General features: G+C 45.1%; 5 protein-coding genes across 5 annotated transcripts; 3 read left to right on the forward strand and 2 right to left on the reverse strand.

Annotated features, from left to right (window-relative positions):
• Positions 1 to 689: 689 nt before the first annotated feature.
• AOL_s00004g535 (uncharacterized protein) lies at positions 690 to 5,284 on the forward strand (the record flags this gene model as incomplete). The annotated part of the gene is made up of 4 exons (XM_011119184.1): positions 690 to 1,715; positions 1,782 to 3,239; positions 3,303 to 3,575; positions 3,641 to 5,284. The coding sequence occupies 4 exons, from the start codon at positions 690 to 692 to the stop codon at positions 5,282 to 5,284; spliced, it is 4,401 nt and encodes a 1,466-aa protein (XP_011117486.1).
• A 1,498-nt stretch (positions 5,285 to 6,782) lies between these two features.
• AOL_s00004g536 (uncharacterized protein) lies at positions 6,783 to 8,891 on the forward strand (the record flags this gene model as incomplete). The annotated part of the gene is made up of 2 exons (XM_011119185.1): positions 6,783 to 6,861; positions 6,925 to 8,891. 2 exons carry the CDS (start codon positions 6,783 to 6,785, stop codon positions 8,889 to 8,891), a joined length of 2,046 nt encoding a protein of 681 aa, XP_011117487.1.
• Positions 8,892 to 9,111: 220 nt separating this feature from the next.
• AOL_s00004g537 (uncharacterized protein) lies at positions 9,112 to 10,532 on the reverse strand (the record flags this gene model as incomplete). The annotated part of the gene is made up of 3 exons (XM_011119186.1): positions 9,112 to 9,316; positions 9,378 to 10,340; positions 10,405 to 10,532. 3 exons carry the CDS (start codon positions 10,530 to 10,532, stop codon positions 9,112 to 9,114), a joined length of 1,296 nt encoding a protein of 431 aa, XP_011117488.1.
• A 392-nt stretch (positions 10,533 to 10,924) lies between these two features.
• Positions 10,925 to 12,738, forward strand: AOL_s00004g538 (uncharacterized protein; the record flags this gene model as incomplete). The annotated part of the gene is made up of 4 exons (XM_011119187.1): positions 10,925 to 10,980; positions 11,087 to 11,402; positions 11,475 to 11,626; positions 11,691 to 12,738. 4 exons carry the CDS (start codon positions 10,925 to 10,927, stop codon positions 12,736 to 12,738), a joined length of 1,572 nt encoding a protein of 523 aa, XP_011117489.1.
• A 309-nt stretch (positions 12,739 to 13,047) lies between these two features.
• On the reverse strand, positions 13,048 to 14,244 carry AOL_s00004g539 (uncharacterized protein; the record flags this gene model as incomplete). Its single annotated transcript, XM_011119188.1, has 2 exons — positions 13,048 to 13,358; positions 13,434 to 14,244. The coding sequence occupies 2 exons, from the start codon at positions 14,242 to 14,244 to the stop codon at positions 13,048 to 13,050; spliced, it is 1,122 nt and encodes a 373-aa protein (XP_011117490.1).
• Positions 14,245 to 14,357: the final 113 nt, after the last annotated feature.

The raw sequence follows: 14,357 nt of genomic DNA on the forward strand, positions 1-14,357 counted from the left end.
GGTGATACTGGCCTTGAATTAGGTTGAGGCGCACTCGAGTACGTTGTACCCAGGCAGAGTGAAGTTGTAAAGAAAGTATCGCGAGGTATTGAAATCCACTTCCGTGTCGGAGACTACCTAGAAAATGGGGTCACACCTTCTTGATTGAATGAATTGAACCAAAAAACAGAGCTCAAGCTTGAATGGGAGTAGGAGTTCGCGACAGGCTGAAGCAGAGTGGACCCTGGCCTGACCTGCCTGGTTCATGCAGGCTAACCTTATCGATTGGGCGCAAATTGGTGGTGGTTTTCTGGTAGTTAGTTTGTCCTGCTTGGTTTTTTCTCAGTTTTTTTTTTTTTTTTTTTTTGGGTCTCGCCTACAACCGCTACTTTGAATGAGAAATCGGTCGTCTGCCACTCTTCTCCAACATCAACCTGACTTCAATATCCTTCCTACTCCTCTAGGACTATTCCATTCGTTTTCTAAGACGGAATCATCAATTGGCGACGGAGTTTAATCATTTTACCATCTTCTTTCTCTTCGTCATTTCTTGTTTGGTCACCATCGATATCCCACTACCCACGCAGATTTGCCATCCCACTATATCACAGCTTTCTGCCGCAAACCAAGCAGTGCAAATTTTTATAGGACCTCGAAGAGCCACAATACCACGCAGATATCGTGGTTAACCGGTCCCTTTTGACAGAAATATGCTTGCACGACGATGCAGTCGGCGCCAGTTTCCCCTCCGGTCGACAATACAACAGTACACTATCTCTAGGTCGCCCAGATGGTTGCCAACTCTCACTGCTGCCCCTCCATCTCGTCTTTTCTCGACAACTGGCCCCATATATAATGCATACTCGGCTACACCGGGTTCATCAACCCATTCGACATCGTCGAAAAAGGCAGACCGGCCTACAGTATCGTCCGAACGACATTATAGTACATCACCGGATTTGAGTTCGATCGAAAATCCTCAGGGCGATTTCCCATTCTACACAACAGCAAAACATGACGGTAAAGCCTCGAGTCCCGAAGTTAAGGCTTCCACAGATGAACCACCACCCGATTTTTCATGGCTTCGGCTACATGACCCCTCTTCATTTTTCAAGCTTCAGACGCCGGAATTGCCCATGCATGCGAGACCATACGAAACATCACGGGGTGTGGTCGATCCGTTCAAGATTGGTACCGGTACTCATAAAGAAGACGTCTTCACTTCTTTTGTCGCCTGTGTGAAGATGGGAAGACTTGAACGTGCAGAGCTCATGCTCGATCGTCTTCATCATGATTTTGTGGCTTGCACCAGTATTATGGATGTGAATGCAATCGAGAATCGTGATATGTTGGCGAATCACAACATATTTCTCCGGGGTTACTTAGCTCGAGCAAAAGACGCTATCGAGAAGTTAAAGAAGCCACTATCCTCTAAAGAAGAACAGGATCCTGATGGCGAGCCAGTCGTAGCGAGCAATGCGGAAGATATCCGGGATTATAGTATTCAGAAAGTCGAAGACTGGTACAATGATCATATGGTTGGCAAATATGAAATTGAAGGGGATGACATGACATTTGCGATTCTCTTGGAGGCTGTTACACTCAGTAATCGGTCTCCCCGGGATAAGAAGCAGGAAATCGGGAACCTCATCTTCAAGTGGGAAAGAAGAAAGGATGTCCTCCTCGGAGATATCCTACGCCATATGCCCTTGTCAGCGATTGATGCTGTAAAAATGGTAAACTGATTTTGTCACTCCTGCTCTGATGACTTATCCAATATCACTAATCACGTGTGATGATAGGCGCACAAAATTACACAAAACGACCTCCATCCTGAACAGTATTCTATTTTGACCGGTTACACAAAGCCCGAGATCGAAGAAGTTCTAGAAACCCAGGTCAAGGGATCATCTTTGGCAGCTGTTAAGCAGTCCCTCCAATCTTTCGCCGACCACAGCGTAGAAAAATTCCAGCCTATTTTCAAATCCGAAGAGGAAAGACTTCAGTATACTATTGAACGCCAGCGAGTTCTAGAACAAGACGCATACGATGCTGCCATAAACCGCTGGCGTGCAGACGCGGAAGCTTCGGATAGTTTGGGTTCAAAAGTACACAACCCCGCTATCAACCCACTCTTGCATCGATGGCTTCTAGCGATGGTTCCTTTGATCAAAGAAGAATTAAAGCATGTCGAAGAAGCCGAAGCAAGCCCTGGAAAGCCCGATAACTTTGAGAGATGTCAATATGGACCCTATTTGCGGCTACTTTCTCCGGAGAAGTTGGCTGGTATCACCATCACGTCAATTATCAAACTAGCATCAGGGTGGCAGGACTCAACTGCTATGAAGGCTTCTGCGTCTATTATATCGGTTGGTAGGAATGTTGAACACGAGTACATATCAGAACAGCTCCAGAAGGCTTTCGAAACGAAAGCCGGCGAACCTGAATATTACAAGAAGAAAGCTCTCCAAAAACAGCTAGCAGAAGTGAAGAATGAAAAAGATCTCGCCATGTTGATTTATCGTCAGAACCGAAGAGCCGAAATGGAAAAGGATGGAACTGGATTGCTTCTCAATGAGCGTTGGTCTCAGCCTGTTAGGGCAAAGGTTGGCTCAGTGCTAGTATCGTTGCTCTTCCAGGTCGCGAAGATCAAGGTCAGGCCCACAAACAAGAAGGTTCTCAAGCATATGGACAAGGATTTGGCTATTGATCAGCCTGCACTCGTTCATGGGTATCAATTTGTCGGTGGAAAGAAAATCGGTGTGATCAGACTCCACGACGAGTTCTCTAAGAAACTCATGACAGAGCCGCTTAAGGGTACCACGCTTGCAAAACAGCTCCCTATGATAGCTAAACCACGTCCTTGGTGCGCTTGGAACGATGGAGCTTATTACTTTACACCAACTCGCATGGTCCGAGTCAAGGATTCGCTGGAGCAGACTATGTATGTCAAAGAAGCATCTAAACACGGAAATCTCGACCGGCTTTTCACCGGGTTGGATGTCCTTGGCTCGACTGCTTGGACCATCAACCAAAAAGTTTTTGATGTCATCCTACAGGTTTGGAACACTGGAGATAAATTTGCCGACATACCTCCAACTTTCGAAAAAGATGTCAATATGCCAGAGATGCCTCAACCAAATGCCGATGCTGCGGCTAAAGCTGCATTCAAAATTGCTTACCAAGAAATGGCCTTAATTCGAAAGAACCACCACAGCCAGAGATGCGATGTTAACTTCAAACTAGAAATCGCTAGAGCTGTATGTTTTCAACACCAAGTCAACCCATATCGGAATTTACTAACTGGTTGCCAACTCAAATAGTTCTATAACGAAGTTTTCTATTTCCCTCATAACGTCGATTTTAGAGGTCGTGCATACGCTATGCCACCACACTTGAACCATCTAGGTAATGATTTGTGTCGTGGACTTCTAAAATTTTCTGAGAAGAAGCCACTCGGCGAATCTGGACTGCGGTGGCTGAAGATCCATTTATCCAACCTTGGAGGGTATGACAAAGCCAGCCTTATGGCTAGAGAAGAATGGGCGGAGTCCCGCATGGAAGATGTTTTTGACTCAGCAAGAGATCCTCTTGGGGTGCGTATAACTCCTCTTACAAGTATTACTAGCGGATTTTGTGCTAAAACTTAGATACCTTACAGGGAAAACGATGGTGGTTAGAATCGGAAGATCCATGGCAAATGCTTGCTACCTGCATGGAGCTTGAGGCGGCTATGAGCTCAAAAGATCCGCTCAAATACGAGTCCAATATGCCGGTTCATCAGGACGGAACCTGCAACGGTCTACAGCATTATGCTGCCCTGGGCGGTGATATAGTTGGAGCCAAGCAGGTCAATTTAGAACCTGCAGATAAACCACAGGACGTGTACACTGGTGTGGCCGATTTGGTTAACCAAGCGGTTGCAGAGGACGCTCAGAACGGCAATGAACTCGCCAAGGATCTTCTCGGCCATATCAACAGAAAAGTGGTTAAGCAAACCGTCATGACGAATGTGTATGGTGTGACATTCATTGGCGCAAAGAACCAGGTTAAATCCAGGTTAATGGAAAAGGGTGTCTGGCCTAGGGACCGAGTTGACAAGCTTTCCATCTATCTCACAAAGAAGATCTTCACTTCACTACAATCCATGTTCACTGGTGCTCATTTGATCCAGAAATGGTTTGGCGAATGTGCAAAGCGAATCAGTCGGTCTGTGAGTCCTACTCAGTACGCTTCCTTCGCTGAACACTACACCGGTGTGATTCCGACGACGGGTCGGCAGGCACATACAAAGGAAAGAGGCAAGGCAGAGTTCATGACTTCGGTGGTCTGGACTACCCCATTGGGGTTGCCTGTTGTCCAACCTTACCGCCACGATGCCACTGTCGCCGTCAAGACTAATCTACAACAAATCACCATCGTTGACACTTCCATCATCAACCAAGTCAATTCACGAAGGCAGATGGGTGCTTTCCCTCCTAATTACATCCATTCTCTCGATGCAACTCACATGTTACTCTCCGCGATGGCCTCGAAGCAGGCCGGATTAACATTCGCTGCTGTCCACGATTCTTTCTGGACTCACTCTTGCGATGTTGATACTATGAGCCGTGTACTTCGTGATGCATTCGTTGAGCTTCACTCAGAGGACCTCGTATCCAAACTTCGCGAAGAATTCGTTCTCCGCTACAAGAAACACAAGACATTGGTCATTGTTCCGTCTAACCACCCCGCCGGAAAAGAGATCAATAAACACCGTAAGGAAATAGCCCCCGAAATCGAAAAAATGAAGCTTGCCGCGGAAGGGAAAGTTCCTACAACGAAAAGAACAAAGGTCGCTATAACCGCTGTTGATGATCTAATGAGAGAGATCGAGCGGGATAGGCTTTGCGCTAGCGAAGACCCAGAAGAAAGAGCTAGGGGCGAGAAAATGGTCACTGCCGGTTCTATATATAGGTCATATGGTCTTACACCTGACCATGACTTTGACAAAGTCGACAGCGCTGCCTTTGGAGAAGAGCTTTCCGGGGGCGAAACCCAGATAGAGCTGGAAGGACGGCTTTTGAAGCCGGAAAACGAATCCGACAGTAATATGGAGGAGAGCCTAGAAGAAAGCCTAGAAACAACTATGGAAGCGAGCGAAGCAGATAATGGCCCTAAATCAGCTAAATCAGCCCTGAAGAAAAAACCTAAGGGCAGCTTCGGGAGAGTTCACGTATGGGTCGATCTCGAATTCCCGCCGGTTCCGCCAAAGGGAGATTTTGACGTTTCCAGACTAAAGCATAGTAAATATTTCTTCTCATAAGGACATGGATCCCCTTTGGCCATCTAGCAGTTATGTACGCTGGACTTTGCTATCCTTACTAAGACCTGTCTCTGCTTCTGCTTCTGCTTTTTTTCCCCCCTTTTCTTTAGCGGGTTTCGAGGGAAGCACTCGGATATCCTAATTTGAAATTTCCCACAGTCGAAAGAAAGTCACAGCTTTTGAAGGAATAATATCCGCCCACCAAGGCCGTACCCAAGTTTGGTCCTTCTCTCAACTGCTTTACGACGAGAAGATTTTATTCGACAATCAGTTTATATAATTGAACATCCGAAACTCATATCTCCGGCGTTGATTTTTACTCGAGTTTGATTTCCTTATTCTTCATTATTCTCTCGGCCCTTGGTTTATTTGTCTCCCTTGGGTTGACAAGATTTCAGTAGAGTACCTACGTTTGAATGTATATACAATATATCTTTGGGGTCATGGGTATGGGTTGTTTTTGTTATTGATAGAGGATGGAGCTATCTGCGATGCTACTCGCTGTATATAGTGTACGATATTTATGTAAAAAAGGAATAGCTAGTAAATTTACAAACCAATATTGCAGTTGATAAGACACCTATCTACCTAATACAAGACTACTATCTACCCACAGTTGACGAGTCTGGCAATGAGACAACTATTTTCAATTACCCAATCGCAGCTACCTTCTAAAAAAAAGCTAACGCATGTCTAGAATCTTACGATATATAAGTATATATATATACTGAGAATTTATAAACCTATATAAATTTGTAGTCTTGTGTTGATAAATTTGATGCATTTACTGAGTATAGAATAGTTGAGCTAAGCTGGTTTATTGTCGAGACTGTAGAATAGTATTAATAACATTGCAGACATACGACAGACCATGTGAAATTAATTATTGATTAAGAAAATTTGGATGTATACCATGATCATTTAGAACAGCTTAGAGTATAGTCTCAGTTCTACTCAAAGCAAATAGAAAATAAATGAGGCAATCTAAAATTGCCATCCCTTTACTTTTTCTTCCTACATCGTAAATTGAAAGCTCATCGAGTACCTGTCATCTGCGTACTCCCGTTTACAAGCCACTCAAGTACGTATACATGTATACACGTACTCCAGCTTGGAATGAAATGAAACGAATTTGTTATAGAGGCACCTTAAATCTATTAATTTTTGCCTAAGTAATTATTTGCTAGCATCTCTTAGATATAAGTTCAGCAAAACGGTGAATGGATGGACAAGAACAGTCTCGTAACCGGAGACAAACCCCAAAATGTGAAGCCAAATCTTTTTCGTGTTGAATTTGTGGGAATTTTGATTTCCGTTTGGCTAGATTCGGAACTCGTGACGAATTACCATGTTTGTCGCATCTCTCTTTACCTTTCCCTACAAAAAAATTTCTGGGGCTTTCGTGCGACCGCTAAACCTTTGACACTTAACTAGAACTTGCGCCAGCATTGAAAGCTATCGTAACCCATCTTTACGCTACCAATTACCGACCGAAACCATGGCGAAAGACGATGGCAAGAAATCGAAGTCTAACGGAGGCCGGCCGAAACGAACGGAGCCAATTGTGCCGCTGACCAGTACGGCTTATTATCAAGTGCCCTCATCCCAGAGACCATACTGATTGAAATTTTTTTTTAAAGATGACCCTCGTTTCTCGACCGTTCACTCCGACCCGCGTTTCGCACTTCCTAAAAAGCGCGATAGAACTGTTGCTATTGACTCTCGTTTCAAAAAGGTCCTCGAAGACGACGACTTTGCTCGAAAGGCCAAGGTTGACAAATATGGCCGAAGGCTGCCAGTTGATAAGCGGAGAGAGGAGATTAGACGGCTATATACATTTGAGGATGAGGAAGGTGAAGAAGAAGAGGGTGGGGTGAAGCTTGACGAAGAAGAGGATGAGGAGGAAGGCAAGAAAGGAAGGAAGAAGAAGGCGCTAGAGATTGCGCCTGCTTCCTCTGATGAAGAAGAGGACGAGGATGAAGATGAAGATGAAGCGCCTAGATACGACCCAGCTCGTGGGGAGGGCCTCCCTTCTGATGCTTCGTCGTCTGATGATGATTCTGACGACGAATCGGTAGTCACTTCTGAAGCTGAAGACGCAGAGGCAGCAGCACAAGAGGCGGAAGCGGTGCCGCTTGGCGATATATCATCCCGTATAGCGGTGGTCAACCTTGATTGGGATCATATAACATCTACGGATTTATTTGTCGTATTGTCCAGCTTCGTACCTATTGGTGGAAAGATTTTGAATGTTTCGGTCTATCCATCGGAGTTTGGGAAAGAGCGAATGGAGCGTGAGGAGATGGAGGGTCCACCGAAGGAGGTATTTGGGCTGTCTTCCTCCGCTGGTGTGAAGAAAAAGTCGAAATCAAAGAGAGAAGTAGAAATGGACGACCAGGAAGAAATCACCGAAGCGACTTTGGTAAAGGAGGATACAGGGGAGGAGTTTGATTCCGCAGCGCTACGAAAATATCAATTGGAACGATTGCGGTACTTTTACGCCATTGTAACCTGCGATAGCCCGGCCACCGCAAACACCGTATATACTGAATGCGATGGAGCAGAGTTTGCCAGCACAGCCAACTTTTTCGACCTCAGATTTGTACCGGATGATACAGAATTTGATGACCGGCCGAGGGACGAGTGCAGTGAGATGCCGAAAAAGTACAAACCCGTGGAATTCAGCACAGACGCTTTACAGCACTCTAAGGTAAAGCTTACTTGGGATCAAGAAGATGCTACAAGGAAAGCAGCAGTGAAGGAAGCTTTTAGTAGAAGAGAGGTGGAGGAAATGGATTTACAAGCGTATTTGGCAAGTGACAGCGATGAAGAGGGGGAAGAGGCAAAGGATGCGTATAGAAAGTTGTTGAATTTGGCACCAAGTTCCGAGAAGGTGGAGAAGGGGGAGAAGAAGCCTGTTGGAGATATGGAAGTTACTTTTGCGGCTGCGCTGGCTGAAGAAGAAGGTGGCAAGAAAAAAGACATTTTCGAAAGAGACGAAACGACGATGGAGAAGTATGTTAGAAAAGAAAGGGAAAGGAAGAAAGCTAGAAAAGAGAAAATGAAAGAGAAGCGTGCGGAGGCAAATGGGGAGAGTATACAAGCTGCTGGGTCCGATGAAGAGGAACAGGACGAAGATCTCGGATTCAATGACCCCTTCTTTGAAAATCCAGAGAAAGTGAATGCAGACTCCAAGAAGGCGAAGAAACAGAAACACCGAGAAGATAAAGAGAAGACCGCGGCTGAACAAGCTGCTAAGCGAGAAGAACTCGAAGCCCTGATGGCCAAAGATAAAACATCAGAGCTCCAGCACTTCAATATGAACGATATCTTGAAACGGGAGAAACTCGCAAAATTAAAGGGCAAAGCGGCGAAGAGAATGGCCAAGAAAAAGGGAGTGAAAGAGGCAGAAGGACTACAAGACGATTATAAGATGGATGTGAGCGATCCTAGATTCTCAGCTATCTACGAAAAGACGGAGTTTGCGATCGATCCGACAAATCCAAGGTATAAGAAGACGCAAGCAATGGAGAAGGTTATGGAGGAGAGGAGGAAGAGAAGAGCCAATGATGAGCCTTCTGATGGTAAAAAGAAGCGACGCAAGTAAAGTATATGCATATATGATTCCATGTAAGATATTGTACTATATGGCGTTCGAGGATTCCATCCCACACCCAAGTGGGTGATTGGTAATACAAAAGTTACAGAAATTCAATTCTATGATCGCTGAAGCATCTTGCAATATGTGTAAATACGTTGTATTGAAGGACTGCAACTATCATACATTGCATAATATAATACAGTGAAAGGGGTGTAATATAATAGAACTAAGGCTTCCAGTCCTTGTAGCTCCACTTCTCGGTAAGCTTCTTCTTCGCCTTCTTTTGCTGGGTATTGGCTCTGGTTTCGATTACACCCCGTTCACGTAAATTCCTATACCTGTCTCGCAGCAGATTCCCTTCCGGCTTTAACCTCCTCAAAGAGTCAGCTAATTCTTCAGGTAACTGCAGCTCAAGTGGAGCTTGGGGCAATCTAGATGTCTCCAATTAGCAAATAGTTTAAAGAGATTTTGTCAAGAAGCTAGAAAACTTACATCGATTTGTCGAACTTTCTTCGTCTAACTTGGCGTTTAGCAGGTGTCAATGCTGTTCGTTTTGCAACCGCCCGCTCTTTCAAAGCGACATCTAAAGTCTTCCTTAATTCTTTAAGAGACTCCAGCTGCCGCTTTTGAACTTCGGTTTTGTTCTGGTGTCTTGCCTGGCGTTCTGCCTCCTTTCTCCTCTTGACCTTGTTTCTTTGCGAGGGCGTTTTCCTCTGTGGCATTTTTTTAATAGCCTTGTCTTCTCCCTCCTCCTCCCCTTCTTCATCTTCGTCATCTTCGTCATCTTCTTCCTCTTTCTCGTCTTCATCTTCGATGTCTGCGAGTGCAAGAATTTTCCTTTCATATTCTTGGTATTCTAATCTCTTCTTCTCCAGTTCAATTTCCTTCTCGCCCTCCCGTGAAAGTAGCTCGTCCCATCTCTGGAAATCCGGATTGTACGAAATACCCGGGTCTGGAAGCCTCACAGCAGGTACAGCCTCTTCATCTTCTTTTGTAATTCCAATGGGTGCGTGTTTGATCGTTGATGGCGCACTCAACTTCTTTGGCTTTTCGACGAATGTAAGTTGATCCATTTTGGCCACTGTTCCCTCTGCATCGGGTACGACATCGCCCCATGGATCGTATAAGTCTTTACCCTCTACAGCTTTAGCTGTCTTGACACCATCCTTAGCTGCTTCTCCGCCATATGCGATCCTCCGTAGTCTCTCTAAGTCTTTGTGCGACACTCCATTCTTCCTATGCTTCTTTATTGGCAGTATACCATCTCCGAGTTCTATTCCGCTTGGACCCGCCCGCTTCTTCGGATTTATAAGCGCAGGTACCGAGCTTCTAGCATTAAGAATCTCGTCGACCTTCAGAGGCTTGACTTCGCGAAAGTGTTTCTGACGGATATTGGTAGAGCCGGTGGTGTCGACTGTGAAGAGGTCTGCGTCGGCTTTTTCGGCGATGATACCACTACGGTTAGGGATTAGTATGAATCATAATAGTGACGAATGATTTTTGAAGAGATTCGGAGTACCCTTGAATGATCTCAGTACGGACTTGGTCAAGTCCTGTAGTTACTTCTGAGATATCGACATTCTTACGCCAGGCCTTCTTGCCCTTCCTTGACGCCTGCACCTTCGGTACGGCGACAACAGCAGCCATTGTTTAAGATACTTCAAAACCGATATTAGTTGTGTCGGGTAGCTGATGGATAGAAGAAAATCAAAGGGACCTTGTCGCAGAAGAAGCGAAAGAGAAAAAAGTTTTGGCAGGCGACCTCGTGTCGATGTCCTATTTCTGTAGGTTTAGTCTCCAGATTATTTTTTTTCTTTTTAAAATTTATTTTTTCTGACTCTTCACCTTTTTTTTTTTTTTTTTTTTTCTATTTAGCGGGTGACAAATCCAACAGACCTTCAACACCTCTCCGCCACTGCTTATAAACCTCTCCATCTCCAACTTCTAAACTTCATCTCCACCTACCAAATAGCACAGTTTGGTTACGAGACTAGAAAAAATATACCCCATACAGAATCGCTAATTAAAATTAATACATCATGGAGGCCGATCTTCCAGTACCCCTCCAGCAGGTCGCACCAACGGGCGGAGCTACGTACGAACCCCACCACCCCACTATCCCACTATCCCGACAGGAATGGACAAAAGGGAAAGAACAACGAAGAAGAAGAAGACGAAGCTAACTATAATGCTGTTACTAGAGTTCTATGTTGCAACTGTGGTGTCCCTATGGATGGGACTTCCGGCATGGCAATGTGCTATGATTGCATCAAAACCACTGTCGATATCTCCGAAGGCGTCCAGCGAGAGGCAACTCTTCATTTCTGTCGAGGTTGTGACCGCTTCCTTCAACCGCCACAGCACTGGATTACTGCTGCTCCCGAGTCTAGAGAATTGTTGGCACTATGTTTGAGAAAATTGAGGGGTTTGAATAAAGTTAGGATTATCGATGCCAGTTTTATTTGGACAGAGCCGCATAGTAGACGTGTGAAGGTTAAGATTACCGTACAGCAAGAGGTAAAGACCCTACCGAGCTTCTTTACACAGAATATTGGTTCAAGTTCGAGTACTGATTTTACGATTTGACAGGCCTTTGAGAAGACAATTTTACAACAGTCCTTCGAGGTTGAATATGTAGTAGCTTATCAACAATGCCCGGATTGCGCCAAATCGTATACCGCCAACACCTGGAGAGCATGCATCCAAATGCGACAGAAGGTCTCGCACAAGAGGACATTCCTGTAAGGCCGTCCTTTCTATATAAATCTCTACTGAAACTAAGAGCTAATCTATTTGGGTACATAGCTGGCTAGAACAGTTAATCCTTAAGCACAACGCCCATCGTGATTGTATAAACATCAGAGAAGTCAAAGATGGTCTTGATTTCTTCTTCCTCCAGCGTACCCATGCCCAGAAGATGCTCGACTTCTTAAGCTCGGTATCTCCTATTAAAACCAAGAAATCCGAAGAACTCATCTCCCAGGACATCCATACCTCCACCAAGAGCTTCAAATTCACATACTCTGTCGAGTTAATCCCCATTTGCAAGGACGATCTCGTTGTTCTTCCTATTAAAATGGCGAAGAGCTTGGGAAATATTAACCCGATCGTTTTGTGCAATAAAGTTGGGAATGCGACACATTATATCGACCCTAACACTCTCCAAACTTGTGAAATTGCGACACCAGTTTACTGGCGTGCGCCATTTGGAAGTATTGCAGATGCATCGGTATTGACGGAATTCATTGTTCTTGATATCGAACCACTTGGACCTACAAAAGGCCGTCACGTCCTGGCGGATGCCACAATCGCGAAAGCCAGTGACATGGGTGTATCCGACACTACCTATCTGATACGCACACATCTCGGAGCAGTGCTTCACCCTGGCGACTCGGCAATGGGTTACTTCCTCTCTGGCACCGTCTTTAACAACATACACTTCGAGGAAGTTGAACGTCATGAACCGAGTAGAATACCGGAGGTTATTCTTGTTAAGAAACACTACCCACGTCGCAAGAAGCATAAGTCCAGAAACTGGAGGCTTAAGCGTATGGCCAGGGATGAAGGAGAATTGTTGCCGAAGAAGGCTGATCAAGAGAAGATGGAGAGAGAGTTTGAAATGTTTATGCGAGATGTAGAAGAGGATGAAGATTTGAGGCAGACATTGGCGCTCTATAAATCGAATAAACCGAGAGGAGCAGGCAAGATGGAAGGCATTGAGACAGCAGAGAGCGGTGCGATGGAAGTGGATGGCGAGACGATCGACGGCGAGAACGATAGCGTACCCGATATTGATGTGGACGAATTGCTGGATGATATGGACAATTTGACGGTGAATGACGAGAAGTTGTAGACAACCCAATTCTACAACTCCTCGTTTTGCACTTCCCAATCGGTTTCTGTTTCTTTCGGCATTTTCTTCGCAGCATTTATTCGGGATTTTTGGCGGGTTGCTGCATATGGGTTTAACGGCGTGAATGGGATATACTTTGCTATGATCTGATATGATATCTCTGTGTACTTATATACACCATCAATCGATACCAAAAGTTTTTTTAAATCGCGAATTCCTAGGATAAATTTATAAACAGAGCCTAGATTGATTCCGGGAGGGCAAATCCAAGCCCGTATATTGGTTTTGAAATGCATGGGTATCTCTATTTTAAAACACTGTGCTCAAAAGCTTCTTCATGGCATCTGACTTTTCGCCCTTACTCTTCTCACCGGCCTTTACCGTCTTTGTAACTGCAGTTCTCTGCTTGAACGTTCTTCTAATCTTATCTTTCTCATTTGCAACAGCTTCAGTAGCACCGCCATCGCCAATATCAGCAGCCTTGCGCTTCTCCTTCGCAGCAGCTTGCATATTCTCCACCATCTTCGCTCGCTCAACGTTTCGAATATAAGTCTTGTTCTCCCTCGTTGCCTGCGAAATCTCTGCTCGAAGACGGGCTTGTCGTGCCGCATTTTCGTTTGCTTTAAAATAAAATATCAGTATAACCATCTCCTAAAAAAAAAAAAAAAAAAAAAACTTTAGAAATAACTCCATACCGATCTGCTCCGTCAAATCTCCCCATTTGAATCCACTCAAATACTTCAAATTCCACACATCATCATACCACCAGCCGCCTTTCTTCCCACCGACCTGTTGAGCATTCAAACTCTCTGCGCACCATTTCGCATCCTTCTTTTTAGCAAACTCGAGCCAACCTTCTGTGAACTGGCGTTTTTTGTTACCGCCGTTTTTGATTCGTTTTTGGTATATATGTGGTGGTTCTGGGGATAGGAAGATGCGGTTTATGGTGCCGAAGGGTGTTAAGAGGTGACGGATCTGTGGAGGGGACATATATGGTGGGATGCGGGAGAGGTAGATGACCCCTGTTTTTTTCAAGGTGGTTTTGGAGATGGCCAATTGAGCCGGCGTGAGGCGTTTTAGTTGGGTTGGATCGGTGATATTGAGGTTCTGTGTAGATGGTTTGGAGGACTTCTTAAGTGGGATAGAGCCTAGGGCGGGGAGGGAGCGTTCTGCTTCATCTTCATCTTCATCTTCATCCTCGTCATCTTCTTCTCCGTCTTCGTCAAGTTCCATGTCATCTAGATCATCTTCGTCTTCAGAAGCTACCCGTTGTTTCCTTCTTCCACCAACAGGTCGCTGAACTTCCTCGTCTTCGGAGATATCGCCACCAATGTCATCTTCCTCGTCTTCGTTATCATCTTCGGATTGCGACAATCGTCGTCGCTTGGTAGGTCTCGATACTCGGGTCCTTTGATCTTCCTCCGACGAATATCCTTGGCCGGCGTCGGATTCTTCTTCGTCGCTGACCGTACGCATCCAATCGCTTGCGTGAGCTCGGGAAGGCATGTTGGTGTGGAGGAGTGTTGGTTGTCGTGAATTAAAGACTCTAGCAGTTAAGTTCTGGCGCAGAAGTAAGTGAAAAATGGAAAAAAAAAAAAAACTTAGCGACGAGCTTTCGA

The sequence above is a fragment of the Orbilia oligospora genome (genome assembly GCF_000225545.1).
Source record: "Orbilia oligospora ATCC 24927 unplaced genomic scaffold scaffold00004, whole genome shotgun sequence".
NCBI lineage: Eukaryota > Fungi > Ascomycota > Orbiliomycetes > Orbiliales > Orbiliaceae > Orbilia > Orbilia oligospora.